Here is a 16,938-nt window from a genome sequence, read left to right on the forward strand (position 1 = left end):
ATATGGGGAGACCCGGTCTGACGCAGGTCCAAGTTTCAATGAAGTCGGAGGAGGAAAAGGTGGAAGGATGCAGGAATTGTCTGGGCATTCTGGGAGGAGGCTGGACTCATTCTGGGATGTAAGACACCTGCCATACTATAATGTGGCTTCTTTCTGCTTTAGATAGCACTGGTTTGGTTTCGTTGCCACCATCCGCTGAGTGTTCTTCCGTCTCGTCGTCTTCCCCATCCCCTGAAAAGAAAAAAGTTTAGCTTAGCAAGATATAGATGTTTCTGATCCTGTCTCAGATCTATATTTTATTACTTATGTCTTTTAGTACGAGCACAGATTTGAGGAATGCTCAGGTTAGAATTTCTACCTCCCCAAAAAATCATGGGATTTATAGTCATGGATTTTCCCAATTGACCAATATTGCCATGTTTATGGTCAATCAGGAGCTCTTGCATAGTATGAAGCTGCGTCCCAGAGAAGACAAAAGCCATATAACTTAATTAAAAACTCGTAAAATGTATCATGGCGAGAAAAAATTCTCGTGGTTTACAAATCTTTTAGGTTTTAGTTCCACAAATGGGAAATTTTTTTAGATTTTTGGATTCGCAATGTCGTAAGGGCGCTGAGGAGGGCATGTGTTCTCACCGATGCGGAAGTCAATATATCCTTCGCCTCCGCTCAACACAAGGACGTTCTTGAGCTGCTGCACTTCTGTCTCCGCGGACGGGGTCCCTGGATTTTCAGACGGGCTGTCCAGAACGCTGCCGTTCAGTGTGGCCAGGACATTACCTGAGGCGTAAAAAAGAATAGTGGATCAGCCTCCCGGCAGAAGTGGTAGAGGCTTATACAATAAGGGAATATAAACATTTGAGATGAGGCAAGCAAAGTTTTTTTTGCAACACTCAAATCAAGGCCATTGACTTCCAGAGAGCGTGGAAACCGAGCAGATGGGTGTCAAATAAAAACAAGATGGCTTACCTGGTACAGACACAAAGAATTTAACAGCATCGCGGTGTCCATGGAAACAGAGCTGAGCCTGCGCCATCGAACAATAAGGGATAAAACTCCCCGTAGATTTATCACTGTTGTCGTCGCTGTAGACGTGGATCACGCCACCCGGTCGCGTGCCTTCTCCGGAGGTGGGGGAGGTTTTGTTGGCTGAAGAGGCAGATTTGGTATTAATGGGATGACACCGGAGACGTTACGATGATCCCATCATTTTGCTAACCTCAGGAATGTGTTTTAAAGAGAGTTACGCTTTTACAGGAAGGTAAAAGATGGCCGTCGGCCGTGAAATGTGTTTCCATCCACAGCGAAGGCATGCAGAGGTCTCCCAGTCACACAGAAATAGCTATAAACAGGCCTCAAATCCACATAAAAGGCCGAGCTTCTGGTTATTCCCCATCTTTCTATCCACAAGTATCTCCATCACTCCTGAGAAATCACCCAACTCCTCTTCATTACCCAAGTCCTGCTGTCTGTACCTGGGAATCCCTCCTGTCCTCACATGAGACATTATTCCCTGTGATATCCCGCCTGGATTATTGCCGCTCCCTGTAAATGCCCCCCGCCTCTCCCACTAGTCACCCCTGTAATCTAACCTGAACCCCATGCCGACTAATGATTATATTTTCTGTCCCACTGTGTCAGTCCCTCCACTGGCTTAACATACCCTCCAGAATTAAATTAAAAGTCCCGACCCTACCTACAGATCCCTTAACCCCCCCCCCCATACCTTGGCTCTTACCTTCAAATACTCCCCTAACTGCCCTATTTGCATTACCCCACCTCTCCCTCTCTTCAACCATTATGGCTTCTTCCCACTCTTACATTCAGGATTTTACCTGTGCTATATATATATATATCGAATTCCCAACCTCTTTCTTTCATTCTCTACCCCATTTATTCACTCACTCTACTATCAAATCATCCTCACCCAAGCATTTCTTTCACAGGTTCCCCCTCAACTTCTTATAGATTGTGAGCTCAGAGGGACAGACCCTTCTTCTCCTTCTGTTCACGTGTGTTAATGTTATTATCAATTTAAATTTTATTGTTCAATCTCCCCTATTGTAATGGCTCCACGGAATCTTCTCTATAAATATAACGTAATCTAACGTTTCAAATGTTAAATTCTGAAGCAGCATTACGTCTTATCTCTCGGGTAACATTTCCTGATAACAAAAGTTTAAATTTATGATAAATGATTAATGATTAATTACAGTCTCAAACCCATTGATAGAAATTGAGTTTGTGTCTAAGATAGTTTAACCACACTTTTAAATACATTTGCTTAGATACCGTCAACACTAAGACACATAAATGCCAGGAATATGAACAATTTTAATGTTCAGGGCAGGTCCGAAGGGCAATTATTTTGAGCGGGAGTCCGGACATCCCACACCTCCATTTCCTAGCATCGGTCGTTAAAGTTTCCTATCACTTTAAGAACTTGCCATTGGGTGTTTCAAATTGGGTGAAGATGTAGTTAATTCAGTTAATATGAGAAAAGACTTCGAATTCTCAGTTCTCAATTATTCAGTCATTAGGAGGGTTAGCATAAATAATTAGGTTATGATGGCAGATATATAACGTGGGCTTGTTGCGTTCTCAAATGCTAAATTTCACAGTTTAGAAGAAGAGCCATCAACTAGATAACTACATGACCAGTAAGAAGAACCATCAACTAGATAACTACATGACCAGTAAGAAGAGCCATCAACTACATAACTACATGACCAGTAGGAAGAGCCATCAACTACATAACTACATGACCAGTAAGAAGAGCCATCAACTAGATAACTACATGATCAGTAGGAAGAGCCATCAACTACATAACTACATGACCAATAAGAAGAGCCATCAACTAGATATCTACATGACCAGTAAGAAGAACCATCAACTAGATAACTACATGACCAGTAAGAAGAACCATCAACTAGATAACTACATGACCAGTAAGAAGAACCATCAACTAGATAACTACATGACCAGTAAGAAGAACCATAAACTAGATAACTACATGACCAATAAGAAGAGCCATCAACTAGATATCTACATGACCAGTGAGAAGAACCATCAACTAGATTACTACATGACCAGTGAGAAGAGCCATCAACTACATAACTACATGACCAATAAGAAGAGCCATCAACTAGATATCTACATGACCAGTAAGAAGAACCATCAACTAGATAACTACATGGCCAGTAAGAAGAGCCATCAACTACATAACTACATGACCAGTAAGAAGAGCCATCAACTAGATAACTACATGATCAGTAGGAAGAGCCATCAACTACATAACTACATGACCAAGCTTTGCCCGCTTATCCCTCTCTGGAGTGTTAATGTACAAAGGTCTCTATATCTAAAATTAAAGTTGCGTTTGTGACAAATCTACTTTAATACTCCCTGCATGGTTAAACATATAGAAGCCAACTACTTCCTAAATGATGGAGTATGGTAGAGGTCCTAAGACCAGAATATGAAAGAATCAGCTTTCCCACCACCAGTGTCGTCACCGATCTTAACACCTCGTCACCATACAAATACGGCAGAATGATGAGAATGGAGAGAGAAGGTTGTGTGGAAGGATGGGATGAGGTGATACTTCTGGACAGAGAAAGGTCCTCGACTTACCCCTCAGCCCCAGCAGCTGGCCCCGATGGAGGACTACCGCTAGCAGAGGTGGAAGGGTTGGGGACAGTCAAAGGGAAAGGAGGAAGATAGGGAGGGAGGAATAAGCATGGAGAACACAAAAATAAGAAATTATTGGTGGGATTTTCAGGAGGAAATAATATGAATTGACATGAAGAATTAAATAAAAACATTTTTGAAGATCCTGTAGCACAAATGTTTTTGCCCCTATCCCACATACACTAATAGGTAATGGGGTATAATGACTATTTTTCTGACTATTTTTGCTGGTCTTTCGTGGAGAATGTTGCTTCTACTTATATTTTTTTACAATAGAGAGGAACTAAAGAGCTGCGTAATCCCTTCTTTGGTATCCAGTGCATCTCTATGGTCCTGTCTGCCGGGGATTCTGTCAGAATTGCGCAATACAGGACATAGAGGCAGAGGATGCCGCAGCTAACTGACATCACTAAGAATTATGTATACATACATCAAGGCCGATTTTTTAGGGGGGGGGATACTCCTTTTTAAATCAAACCTCAGACTTCTTAATGCTGAAATCATAATATATAATCAATAAGTCTATAAAGTACCCTTTGGCAAATGTGTTACAGGTCCATTTCCTTAACTCACTTTCTGTTAGCGGGATAGAGATCACAACTCCGTTGCCCGTTCCTACCCAGAGGCGATTGCCAGCGATGAGGAGTGCAGTGATCCGAACAAACGAGAAGCCCAACTTCCCTGTGCCTGTGAATGATAAAGCCGAAAGCCTAGAAACCATCAGCCAGGTAAATCTCGGATGCTTGGACTACAATTTCAAGGGAACCCACCAAAACGTTTAAACTAATTAAAGGCTTAACTTTTACAAAAAAACTAATTTCAACATTCCATGAACATTACTGAAACAGAGTAAGCGTGGCAATATCATCTTGAGGAATTCCACACGCACCTAACATTTTGCTGACATAAGGTTCGATGTCCACGTCCTGTAGGTGCTGATGCGTGTGTGCGTGGTAAAGCCTCAGCGTCGAGTCAAGCCGTATAGATACCCACACTCCGTCTCCGATCCATGCCAGCTGCCGTACCTGGCTCTCCCTGCGCGGATGAGCGTCAAAGGACTTCTGCCAATGAAAACACCCCGTAGAGATTGGATTATTGTTTTTCAATGTTTAATCAATCTAAACTGACTGCAATTGTAAAACATATCTATCCATCCACCTATCTATCTCTCCATCCATCTCTCCTTCCATTTATCCATCTATTCATCCATCTATTCATCTATCCATCTATCTATACATCTATCAATCCATCCATCTATCCTGTCCCATTCTACATGTCTACATTCTATAGGAGGGGAATAGTAAGTATAGTCTGCCTACTTTTGTTTAAAACAGCCAGGTAACACCACAAGGGGCACACGTACCTCTATTTGCATGGTTTTGGGCTGAATCACATGTATTTTGTTCTTGTACCCACACCACACACGGTCGTACACCACCGCCATGCAACGGATTGAGTGATGTGTGTGACCCAGGTCCATCAGGTGATAGTTACTAAGATCCCACTGGCGGTCTGAAAATAGGTTTTTAATGTCAAAGACACAATAAAATGTTAATAGTAATACTGTAAATAGATTATTATTATTATGTATGGATTCCATTCATCCCTATTTTAGGAAATGTGAAAGATTGCAATCAGATTATGACTTTATGAGAACCTGGAACGGATAGGAATTGTCACAGTCTGTATTCTTATCAACTGCGCTACTGCCTAGGTTTATTCAGCATTTCCAGCTTGATCAAAATGCTTTAGCACACATAGAAAGTGGACAGGTAACGAAATGGGTCAAATTACCTTCTCCCCGATGAAATATGGCGAGGGTTCCGTCAGCAAGAGCCACAAGAACCCGTCCTTTTACGTGCCTGCAAAAAATCAACAAAAAGGTTTGCATTAACAAATCTAACATGTTTCCTAAAAAAACAAAATAAAAAAAAAGATGCTTGAGTGTATACTCTGAAATCCAAAGATATAAAAATTATTTAAAAAATATAAAATATATATATAAAAAAACCCCAGAAAATAAACAAGAAAAAAAAACTAAATAAAGATCTGGTTCTACTATAATTAAAAGAGACAGAACAGCTTATTTTTTACATTTATACTCACACGAGGCTTAACACGGAATCCTTTAGTTTAATCGAATGCAGGCACTTTTTCCAGTTAGAGACAGCGGAGTGTACGTACAACCTGCAATATAAACTGCGTGTTCATATATTTCATGCAAAAGACATATAGACAGATAGATAGATAGATAGATAGATAGATAGATAGATAGATAGATAGATAGATAGATAGATAGATAGATAGATAGATAGATAGATAGATAGATAGATAGAATGGTCTCCATACAACCACCTGGTGTCCCAACATTTTTTGTTGCATGGATTCCAGGTATGATAGTTCCGCCTCAGAGTCGGTCTCTTCTATACCAGGCAATGAAAGTTTTGCCAACTAGTATTTATCATGCCCCAAGAACATATGCTAAGAGTTAGGGCTGATGAACCGATGCTACTGGATGTATAGTTCAGGAAAAGACTCAAGAAGTAGCCTCGCTACATATTAAGCCGTGGTTATCAGGATTTGGCCATAAAATGTGCATCTTCCAGAACAAAGGAAGACGTTTTTTGCCCTTTTCTGGATCAACAGACGGGTGGAACTTGATAGACATGTCTCCCCCCATTCCACAGCCCCCCAATCCACATACCAGCCATTCTGGGCCCCTAGCCACATTGTGGGTGCAGCGCTGGTACCCCCGGCGTCATTGCTTTGCTCGGTATCTTGCTGCGTTGTTGTTACCTCTGGTTTCAAAAGTCCATTTTCACTTTTACAGAAAATCAAGAAAACAGCAAAATGACACAGTGGCGCAAAATACTGCCCAAACATTATTATTTATTTCTCACATATATTCGGATTAAACAAGAATATGTTCATTCTGCAGATGGAGAAATGTTTCTACCCAAGCCCAGGGAAGTGTTGAAGACGGCTATGGTTCCCATCCTTAGTTCGTGTCATCAAACTGATGACCTTGTCCAACTCTCATACACCCCCCATACCTGCAGAGTTTGCCATTGGCCACGGGTTGCGGGTCAGTGAAGACATGTTCCGTTAGAAGACCAGGTCGGACTTGGGCAGGTGCTGCTTCACTGGCCGAAGATTCCGGAACCTCGAGGGCCTCAGTGGCTTCTTCTGCCGATTGATGCTGGTTGAGTTTCCCGTTGCTGACCGTGGAAACTTCTCCTGTTAGGGACACAATGAAACCCTCATCACCGTTAAGACCACACATTTATCGGAAATCTAACGTTGTGATTCCACAGGTCATGTTCCAAATGTTTCCTAAGAACATGTTGCTCCTCACCTTGTCCCTTGTCCAGGACAGGAGTATCTCCGCGGGAGGAACAGTTACTCCGTGGCACGTTACATCTGGTAGCACATCCCACGATGGTGATACCTGCTAAGACGCCATCGGTGTCTCCTGAATCTTCTGGATTCACATCCCCTTCCAGGAATATCTCGCCCGGCGGATAATCCGTGTCGCAGGCAGCTACAACAAGAAAAGTATAATACGATCAAGCATGCAGCCCTTACAAAGTAGACAAAATAATACAAAACAATACACTAAAAAAACAAAATGTATTTTATTTGGAAGTTCGTGACGACATATTGTTTTTTAATATATTTTTTGTCTTTCTGTCCTCTTTATCGTATCTACATTCCTAAAAAAAAAAATTAAAATCAATGCCGATAGCGGGCATTCTGACACATACCAGGGATGCTGGCGATACACAGAACATGGGCATTGCAGACAGTGAACTGATCGACCAGCGTGCCAGGCTGGTTGGCGTCGATAATCACCACCTTGCTTGTAGACAGCATGCTGGTAAGGATCCACACGCGGCTGGACGTCGCATCAGCTTCATGCAACTCTTTACTCTGCCAACGAAAGGAAAATAATGTCCGTCTAGAGATGTCCATTCATATATACGGTGTGATGTATATTACATATGTGTTCGTAGAACATAATACACACGTGTATACAGCAGCCGGCAGTATCGTTCCCAGAAACGTGTATGGTCTTGGAAGTAATAATGGACTAAAATGTGCCTTTAGGTAAATGCATACATGCGCAGCCATGAAAATGCTAGCTGCCAGTATAGAAATAGTCCCGTCCCTACCTTTTTCTTCTCTGGGGAGGTATGGGTGCTTTTACTTTCTCCTTCCACTTCTCGATCACAAGTCAAAGGATCCCGTCCCGATATTGGTTTGATGCCATTCCCAGAATCCTCTTCGCATGGTTTCCAGCCGGTCAAATCCACTCCAGCCGCGCACCAGAGCTGGAAGATCACGGGAGATACGACGGCGTCAGTAACATGATCCGTGAGACTAGAGTAAAACTTGTAGAAACTTTTTGTATTGATGAAACTTAGTTACCATTTTGAGCTTCTAAGCAAACAAAGTTTTGGCATTTTTTTGTGAATATGACCAACCTCCGGCTTAAAATATAATTTACCTTCATAGTGGGGTCTTTCTCCACCAGGGGTCGGCAATACACTGGAACCGGCACGTTCTTCATTCGGTTGTCCTCCTGACCGCCATTGGGACTCAGCTGCCATGGAAGATGCAAACATGGACGTCTATGAGGTCTTTAACAAAACCTCATAAAGAACCCAATGTAATAAACAGATAAGTAATTCAGTCATGGAAGTGTAAGGCGGGATGGAAAACGGTCCCATAGGCCAAACATGAAGGCTCTGCTCAAAGATTTCTATTATAAATACAGTTCATACGGTGCTCAGTGCTGGTTTCACAGAGCTCCATGATTGTAAGACCCTATGGTTTCCTCAACATGTTCCTACTTTATCCAGGGAAAAAACCAGACCTATTCATTAAACGCACTAAAATCTTACCAGTAATACAAACCTAGAACGGCCAACTAGCGTGCATGTACAGTATCAGCCATGGTCCTAGGATACATATAACCAAGATGGCTGCTGGTGCCCCCACCGCCACCAAACCCAAGTATGTCACCGGCTGCCTGGTATGTAACCTTTAGCCAATAATATTCCTATGAAAGAAATAGCGCGGCCAGAAGTTTTTTCCTAGAGCTGGCGTTGGCCGGTTTTATACTTCCATGGGTTTATTATTGAGCAAAAGCTATCATTTCACGGCGGCGTAAGGTGGCGACCCTACAACCACGTGAGGCCATGCCACCGACCTGCTTGTATTTGGCGGGTAGACTCCACCCGCAGGCTTGGAGCCGGCCGTCGTCATTGCGCACGTGCTCTCGCACTTGGCGGTACTGCTCGCGCTTCTGTTCCCTGCGAGCAGTGGACGTGCAGTCACTGAGGAGAGAAGCCACAGTGTTACTTCTCAGTCTATGGGAGGAAAGAGAAGAGAGAGACGGGCCACGGCGTCAGGGGAAGGAGCCAAAAGCAAAGCTACGAGAGGGCTGTAGGCAATGGTTAGGCAAACGGCAAGCAATAGGGAGCAAATGCAGGAGGCAATACCGGTTTGTCGCTCCATAGTTACACAGTTAGTAAGGTTAAAAAAGAGACACAAGTACATTGAGATTAACCTATTTAGGGAACAAATTAATAAAAAGACTAAAAGATTAAAACGTACTCATCAGGGAAGAACTCGATGGTTCGGCCTCCCGAGGAGATCTGGCACATTGTGTGGCTTCGGCGCTGGCTGAACCCGGCTGGGGTAGGAGACTTGTAGTGGATGTTGACGGATGGGTAAGATCTCTTAGCTGGAGGGGGGCTGGATGAAGAACTAAAGAGTCTGCTGAAACTGTAAGACACAAAGTATAAATATTAAATATTTTGGGTCCCATCAACAAAGTTAGTCAGGGTTTTGCGCCCCATTTAAGGACTAAGGATAAAAGAACGATTATTAGAACCATAAAACATATGCTAATTCTAATCAATACTTCTTAATGGAAGATAAGAGTGAGAAGCCCTTAGAAAAAGTTCAAAAAAAGTTCTAAAAAAACACTGTCAAGCTGGATACACCAGAAATGGGAGGTGCGCTGTTCTGTTCAAAAACTATAAATAAAAAAAAATTAAAAAATTTAATAGTAAAACATAAAAATCCCTGAAGCCGCGTAAAAGCTCAACACTGATGGATCCCCCAAAAAACGTACAATTGCCAGATGGTGGATTTTTTCTTTTCTTGTACAGACGGGTGTTCCCGGGAGGCTCTGCAAGAAAAAGACAATGATTATTGTGCCAAATTGATGCATTTCCGAGTATTTATGTCTATCAATACTCCTTAATGGACTATGGAGCGGGATGTCAGATTTTGGTTTATGAGTATTCTCTAAACATGGCATAGATAATACATTTGATGATGTAAACATTAGGTTGTGTCATTTTGTGCAATAATCAATTTTAGGATAAAGCACCCTTGACCCTAAATCAGATTGAAGCTAGCAAAGAATTATGGAAGCCGTAACCCAAATCTACTTATGGATAGCTGTCTTGGAGCTCTTTGAGTTGTCACCTGATCATTTCCGTCCACCTAACAGCCTCCTGGAGCTCCATGAGTCTCTCCTTATACTGATTTCTTTCCATCAGGACACGGGCCATCTCCACGCGGGTGAACCTTCTTCTCTGAGCTATAGGGATGTTATCCTGGAGAGGCGAGGAACTCTGTAAAAGAGGGAGTAAAGCAGACAAGAGTGTTAAGTCTACTTCTAATAACAATAAAATGTATTACAATACACAACATAGTTGGAAACAGAGAGACATCAAGATTCTACAACAACGCATAACTTCAAACACATGACAACATCACCTGGTTATCCATATCGACCGACCTCTTATTTTACCTTCTTGTACATGTCCCATGACATCTAGAATCACTTGTGGACCAGAGTCCAAGAGCACCCTATCCTATGTAGATAATTGGGTGCCATTTGGGCAGTGGGGTCCAGTGTGGCACCCCTGGCCAGATAATAAAACCATCTTACGGTGAAGGGGGACTGGGTGGGCATTGGAGAAATCATTCCTCTATGGCAGGGTGCGGAGGGCAAGGACCTGGGAAGTGGTGGATCTATGAAGTTGATATAAGGTCTGGACACAGCAAATGTTTTAGGTGTGAAGCTAATATCCGCACCCATTCCAAGTACAATAACAGCCAATACGTCAGGAATCAAATTAATTTGCAACACAGAGGATAAGAATAATGTAGAAGACTATTCTGACCTCATCCACCTCCTCTTTAGGTTCCTGCAGGGCTACAATAGCTTCAGATTTCACCCTAGAAGAGACGAAAGACACCATGACACCAAAAAACAATGCTGGATGAGAAAAATAATACACCCCAACTAAAATCACTTGACATTTAAAGCTCTACCAGCTGATGATTCCTTTCTGCGATCTCCCTCCAGTACTGTACCTTTTCAGTTCTTCTTCCAGCTCTTTAACACGGGTTTCCATCTTCACCTTGGCCTGTTTTGTAGACTCCAGCTCTCCTTTCAGAACCTCCTGTTCCCCAGAGAGCTGATCTACTTTTGCAATCAAGTCGTTCTTTACCACATTCAAGGCATTCCTAAAGTTGAAATAAAACTGTGTGTGTGAATGGAAGTAATAACAAAAATATATATCCGCCTATAGAACGTCTATAGAACACAACCAACGGAATCGACGCATTGCAGAGAATACGCCACCTCCTGTAAGATGTCCTACTGGCCGGACTCAGCCCTTACCGGGAACACACATGTTCTCATAATTCATACACACAAATTCTTTGTCTTACTTGGTCTCCAGTAGCTGAGAGTTTTCCAGGAGGAGATTCCCCACTTCTTTTCCCATCCCTAAAAGGGGAGAAACGAGTTTGTCTTTTACCTTTGAAAAGGAGACTAGAAACATTGTTCACAAGCACTGAATTTTTAATGGGTACCCGCCATTGCCATTATTAATATTATTTAGTGTTTTATATAGCGCCATCAATTTCCATAGGGCTGTACAATGGGTGGACAGGACACAACAAGTTGTATATAACATAACAATTTGACTTACAGAGGCAACAGGTGAGGAGGGCCCTGATAAATGGGAAATTTTTGGGAATGGTTTAAAGATCTATGTTGTGGCATCTAACGTCATATTTATTAGGAAGTACATGTTGTTACGGCAGCATAGTCATAACTTCTAATTAAGAGTTCATTTACATTCTTTATTTGCTATGAATTGGAGGAAAACGGTGGAAAATGGTGTTTAATTAATATACATATATATATCGAATATATTGAATATTGTTAGCCTGGGATCCAGAATGTTCAAAAAAACACCAAGAAAAAGGACACCTCCCTCCTTAAAATGTGGTCTTTGGGACCTTATTGCCTAAGTAGCATCGTTCTCCACTCAGCAGCAATGAAAACGATTTGTCCGCCACATTCATCCATTATGAGCAGGAAACGCAGAATAAAGACAGAATAAAGCCAGAAATACAGAAGCCCGAGCCTAGGCCTTACCAAAGAAATCATCTCGTACTGCCAGTGCAGCCCCGCGGGGAGAGAGAGGAAAGCGGTATAGTGGGGAGGAAAAAAAACAGAGCAGCTGTTAGGAAATGGTTGGAAACCAGCCGTTATAGCAATTAATGCCATGCAGAGGTCCCATGGGTCCCACCAGGGTCCCATCAGGTGCAGAAGATGCTAAAACATACAAGGAGAGCCTCTCTATAGCCTCGTTGTATCTGCTGTGGACTACATAGTGGCAAATATGCTGCGAAATGTGTAGGGCTAATCTGCACTTTGTATGGTTTTCCCACATATTGGCATTAAATAAAACCAATTATGACTATTTTTATTGATGATGGAAACTTACAATAACAAAAGAATGAATGCGTCCATTTTGGACCCAACTAAGGTCAACGTGGCGTATTTATATATCAGTGTATGATGGTAAATATACCCCCCAAGTATACTGATCCAGGTTAAAAATCCTCAGTTACAAATGGGGTTTTGGTTTCACGACCTTATAACCCCTACGCGTTTCGTGTTTTTTCATACATTTTAACCCTCCGTACGCGTGAAGCTCGTTTTATACTCTCGGCAACGATTAAATTATATTGGACTTAGTGTTTTTTAGACGCTGTCGAGCTGACCTGGTGTTCAAAGCCATGAATGGCGGAGGTGATCTATGGGTTAATACGAGACTTCAGGGTTACGACGAATCAGTTAGTGAAGAAGAAAAGATCGGCTTTTATTAGGCAGGTGAAAACGCGTTGGTACAAGCTGGATTTAGATATTAAATCCCTGAGTAGGTTCAGGTCCAAGCCGCCAGCGATTTACCAGCAGGAAGGAAAAGATGCCATTCGCTCGGGAATAAGGCAAGGAGTCTGGGAAATGGCGAGAAATCCAAAAAAAAGGAGAGGTCACATAAACCCCCCCCCAGGACATACACACCTGAAAATTCTCCTACAAGGGCCATCCAGTGGAGTGACATGACGGGAATGTGAGGAGAGAAGGGGGACAGAGGGTAGATTGGGTCAGTCAGTGGTTTCATAAATAAAATAAATAATAAGTATTTACAAAGCTTAACAATTATACAAAGACAAAGGCAAGCGGGCGCATAAAGGGATTCTCATCCAAAGCTTGAAGACTGGTTTTATCGTCATAGCAACCAATGGAATTGTCGCGTCAGCAAGAACATTCCATTGGTTGCTATGGCGATTAAACCATTTTATTCAAGGATTGCACTTAAATCAGTCTTTAAGAAATGATGCGTTTATTGATATTTTATATTTATTCCGTGACTTGCTACATACAAGAGGGGGGGGGGGGGCACACGGGATGCCCCCAAGCCAAGCGGTCCAACAGAATATACGGGAGCCAAAAGCTGCGTCATGGATATTTTTCATGCTGCTGATGGTGCATAGAAAATAAGGATATTTTATCTGAATTTTTGTAGCGCAATACTAATAACATTTAAATTTGCATTAAAATAGTGTTTAAGACTGACTATTGGATTGAAAAGACCGTTTAAACAACCATTTGAGATATAATTATTTTTATACGTTTCAAGGTACGTCACAAATATTTAACATAATTATGTTCTGTTACGTCATGTGATGTCACTTAATTTTTAAAGCTTGTAATCAGGTGATAGGTTCTCTTTAGCCGATGACATCACAATGACACTCAATATTACTTTCTGCTCCATTCACAAAGCCTGATCATTAACAGAGCACTGCGTGTAACATTTTGTATTTAAAAACGCTGCTTACCGAGAAGATCAGCCCCTTCGTCGACATCGCCGATGACCTCTGAGCCGGCTGTGGCTAATTCATGATACAAAGAATCCGTGTTGATTCCGAAAGCTTTGTTGACGATCCCTTGCGTCGGGCTGTCCAGTAAAGCATATATTACGCATTAGCGAGAAATACAATAAGCTGTCAGACCCCATAAGAGTCCGCGAGTATAGGGGGGCACATGGATATGAGTTACCCTCGTGCCTCTAGACACACTTAAACTGAGCAATTACTTAAAGTAGCCACGGTTCTATGGCAGACGTTATGACCTTCGACGTCTTGTCTTAGTAAAACAATTCTATGCGGCTTGAATAGTGATTTAAATTCTGTGCCATTGGAATTAACCAAATATTTCAGATCAGATTGCAAAATTGTATATATTATAAAATAAAGTATATAACGGAATGCGATACTAGTAACACAGTCATAGTTTCTCAATATATCAACTGGTAATATGGCTTAAGACAGGGGATATTTGCATACTTTAATGTCTACATTATTTAAGAAGTGAATTAATTTTCAGATAATAATCTTAGTACCACCATAGAGTAATTATGTGTAATTAGTGGTTAACTGGTTGGGAGATAGTTGCGAGCTCTGTAATATCAGAAGAAAATAAGCTGTGATTAGTCAGCGACTAAAGTCTTCAACTATCCTGGAAATAGTTAGGTTTATTCACCTGTTTCCCATGCGTTCCAACCTGGGGTCCTGACACATGTCCAACTCTGGCGTGGAATCGATAATCTCTTGCACATCAGACCACTCATCACTACTACCCATACCTATGGGAGAGACACTCTGTGAGTTCTGTTACCGCATTCACCAAAAAATGTTCTGAATTATTAAAAACCTATAGGAGGAATGCGCATATGCAAGGAAAAACAAAGCGGTTTGCTGACTTAAAAACAAAATGTTAAAAATGAATGGTTGACAAACCAAAAAAAAAAATGTATGCACGAAAAAAATAAAAGAAAAAAAAACCAAAATCCGTTTATAAAATATTTACGTGGAGTGTTTGAATTTCATTTTTATATTGTGTGTAGTTGAAAAAAAAAAAATCTGGATAAATATTTCTGATTAACTATTTGGTGATATTTTTGTTTTTTTTTAACTCTACTATATGTCTTGGGTGAATTATGTCTTTTTTTCCATTAATCTTTTACTGCTGTTACACTCAAGGGCAACTCAAACTTCTTATAAAACCTAATTCTGATTGATTTTATTTCATGCCAAAAAAATTAGTCTTCCTGGTAAGGCCCAGAAATGGAAAGTCTGGAAACTTATAATTACTACCAGAAATTGTGACTTTTTCTGTAAGAGTTGATTAGAATGAGCAGGTCTTACCGATGCTGACGTTCCTCATCTCTTGGTTGACCTGCACCTCCATATTGTGACTGTTCCGTTTCTCTCGCGACCTCTTGTTTTTGCCGGTCATTCCGTAATCTTGGAGGGGCTGGAGACTTTCGTGTAGGGGGGTGACCGCCGCTGATGGGACGGATGAGGTGGGAGTGTTAGATTTGGTGCCCGTGGTGCTTGGGGTGGCTGCCACCGACGACTGGCCAGACTCAGACATCTCATCCTACAAAGAAAATGTTGGATGGAACTAATGTCATAAATACGGCAAGTTCCAAATGTAGTTTTAGCCTCTCTGATTTTTCAGCGAAAAAATATTTTTTTGGCATTTAAATGTATAGAATAAATTTTTCCACAAAAAAATAATTTTTTGGTATTTAAATGTTAGAATAGACTATAACTATAAAAATACTTTTTTTTTTTTTTGCTTTGGCTTACTTGTATATTTTACACAGGCTTTCCATGACCAGGTAACGTAAAATCAGACAATATCTGATATTTCTGATATTTTCATTAAATCCTGTGATCCAATAGAATTAAAAATGTTTCAATTTGCTGAATTTGGAAAATTCATATTGAAGACTGTATTTTTTAACTTTCAACTTATATGTTTATATGTCACATGTGCCACGGGGATTTATAGGGTTTGGTCCTATAATAAATGGCCCAATGTTTTATTTATTAATTTAAAAAGATTTTATATCTGAGAAGTCCACTTTAACACAATAAAGTAGGATTTTTTTTTAACTGAAAGTCATTATTTTTGATTTCTTACCAGTATCCATCGCAGAGACACTGAACATATATATACGGAATGAATGAGATGAGTTTGGAATGTTACTGGTGGCCATTAAACATAAATTACAAAGGGTCCTGGGTAAATATGCATAAAAAACACTGGAAAAAAACTAATATACAATGAAATCCAAACTATCAATACTTTATGGCGACTCGCTGGGCCAAATCATTAACCTGTTTTGAGATTTTACCCCCGATGCTTGCATGTAAATGTAGCCAGTCACAGAGCTTAAACTCAACAAGACGCAAGATGACCTTTAAGTGAGATGAAGCTGGTGATGGAGACACATAGCGGGAACTTTGCCCACATGATTGTCTGAGCCAACCTTGTAGCTGAAGCTGGACTTTAGCTGGCTGAGGTCACTCAGGCGCCAGTGGTCCGAGCTTGGGGTGATTTTGCCACCCATCTGTCCACGTACCATTCCGTCCGCCAGGGGAAAGACGTTTAGTGAGGTTGGGCGCTCCTTTCGGCTAAGAAAGAAAGGACAAAATCAGCAGAAGACAAACATACTTGTTCTAGCGGTTGTTGGACAAACGTACTATGATCCTCAACATTCAACAGGGCATTAGAAGAACTGGTGTCCTACAAGAGCTGATTTAGGACGTATGCATCATACATCTTGGTTACAGAGAATAGTAGCCCTGTTCGGCAATATTGTCAGGGGTTCCTCATGAACGATGGTCAAAGCACATCTGAAGAAGTGCTATAGTTTATGGGGCACAATATCAAAATACATTTTTCAAGCTTGCATTTAAATTGGACTGGCTGGTACATGTACGAGCTAATACAGCAACAAATGTCCTCTTTAACCCCACGTTATCACCCATCAGAGGCTGCATCTTCCC

At 41.3% G+C, this 16,938-nt stretch overlaps 1 protein-coding gene across 4 annotated transcripts in view; it reads right to left on the reverse strand.

Moving 5' to 3' along the window:
- Positions 1-106: 106 nt before the first annotated feature.
- The window catches only part of MAPK8IP3 (mitogen-activated protein kinase 8 interacting protein 3), a 27,787-nt gene continuing 10,955 nt past the window's right edge, over positions 107-16,938 (reverse strand). The window contains exons 5-32 of one of the 4 annotated variants that reach the window (XM_089494894.1): positions 16,419-16,563; positions 15,286-15,520; positions 14,621-14,723; positions 13,918-14,036; positions 13,097-13,108; positions 12,164-12,181; positions 11,449-11,506; positions 11,089-11,241; positions 10,896-10,950; positions 10,192-10,340; positions 9,833-9,889; positions 9,310-9,480; positions 8,903-9,029; positions 8,198-8,293; positions 7,863-8,021; positions 7,455-7,620; positions 7,046-7,231; positions 6,735-6,927; positions 6,395-6,511; positions 5,797-5,877; positions 5,485-5,552; positions 5,054-5,202; positions 4,580-4,751; positions 4,264-4,377; positions 3,634-3,672; positions 970-1,149; positions 637-780; positions 107-231 (exon numbers count right to left, since the gene is read on the reverse strand). In XM_089494894.1, coding sequence (XP_089351020.1) covers positions 107-231; positions 637-780; positions 970-1,149; positions 3,634-3,672; positions 4,264-4,377; positions 4,580-4,751; positions 5,054-5,202; positions 5,485-5,552; positions 5,797-5,877; positions 6,395-6,511; positions 6,735-6,927; positions 7,046-7,231; positions 7,455-7,620; positions 7,863-8,021; positions 8,198-8,293; positions 8,903-9,029; positions 9,310-9,480; positions 9,833-9,889; positions 10,192-10,340; positions 10,896-10,950; positions 11,089-11,241; positions 11,449-11,506; positions 12,164-12,181; positions 13,097-13,108; positions 13,918-14,036; positions 14,621-14,723; positions 15,286-15,520; positions 16,419-16,563 — 3,391 coding nt within the window. Of the gene's footprint in view, positions 232-636; positions 781-969; positions 1,150-3,633; positions 3,673-4,263; positions 4,378-4,579; positions 4,752-5,053; positions 5,203-5,484; positions 5,553-5,796; positions 5,878-6,394; positions 6,512-6,734; positions 6,928-7,045; positions 7,232-7,454; positions 7,621-7,862; positions 8,022-8,197; positions 8,294-8,902; positions 9,030-9,309; positions 9,481-9,832; positions 9,890-10,191; positions 10,341-10,859; positions 10,951-11,088; positions 11,242-11,448; positions 11,507-12,163; positions 12,182-13,096; positions 13,109-13,917; positions 14,037-14,620; positions 14,724-15,285; positions 15,521-16,418; positions 16,564-16,938 lie in introns of all 4 variants that reach the window. The other 3 variants (XM_089494893.1, XM_089494896.1, XM_089494897.1) reach the window with 3 other exon arrangements.

This window comes from Sceloporus occidentalis, unplaced genomic scaffold (assembly GCF_023333645.1).
Source record: "Sceloporus occidentalis isolate IW3139 unplaced genomic scaffold, rSceOcc1.0.p SCAF_76, whole genome shotgun sequence".
In the NCBI taxonomy this organism is placed as follows: Eukaryota; Metazoa; Chordata; class Lepidosauria; order Squamata; family Phrynosomatidae; genus Sceloporus; species Sceloporus occidentalis.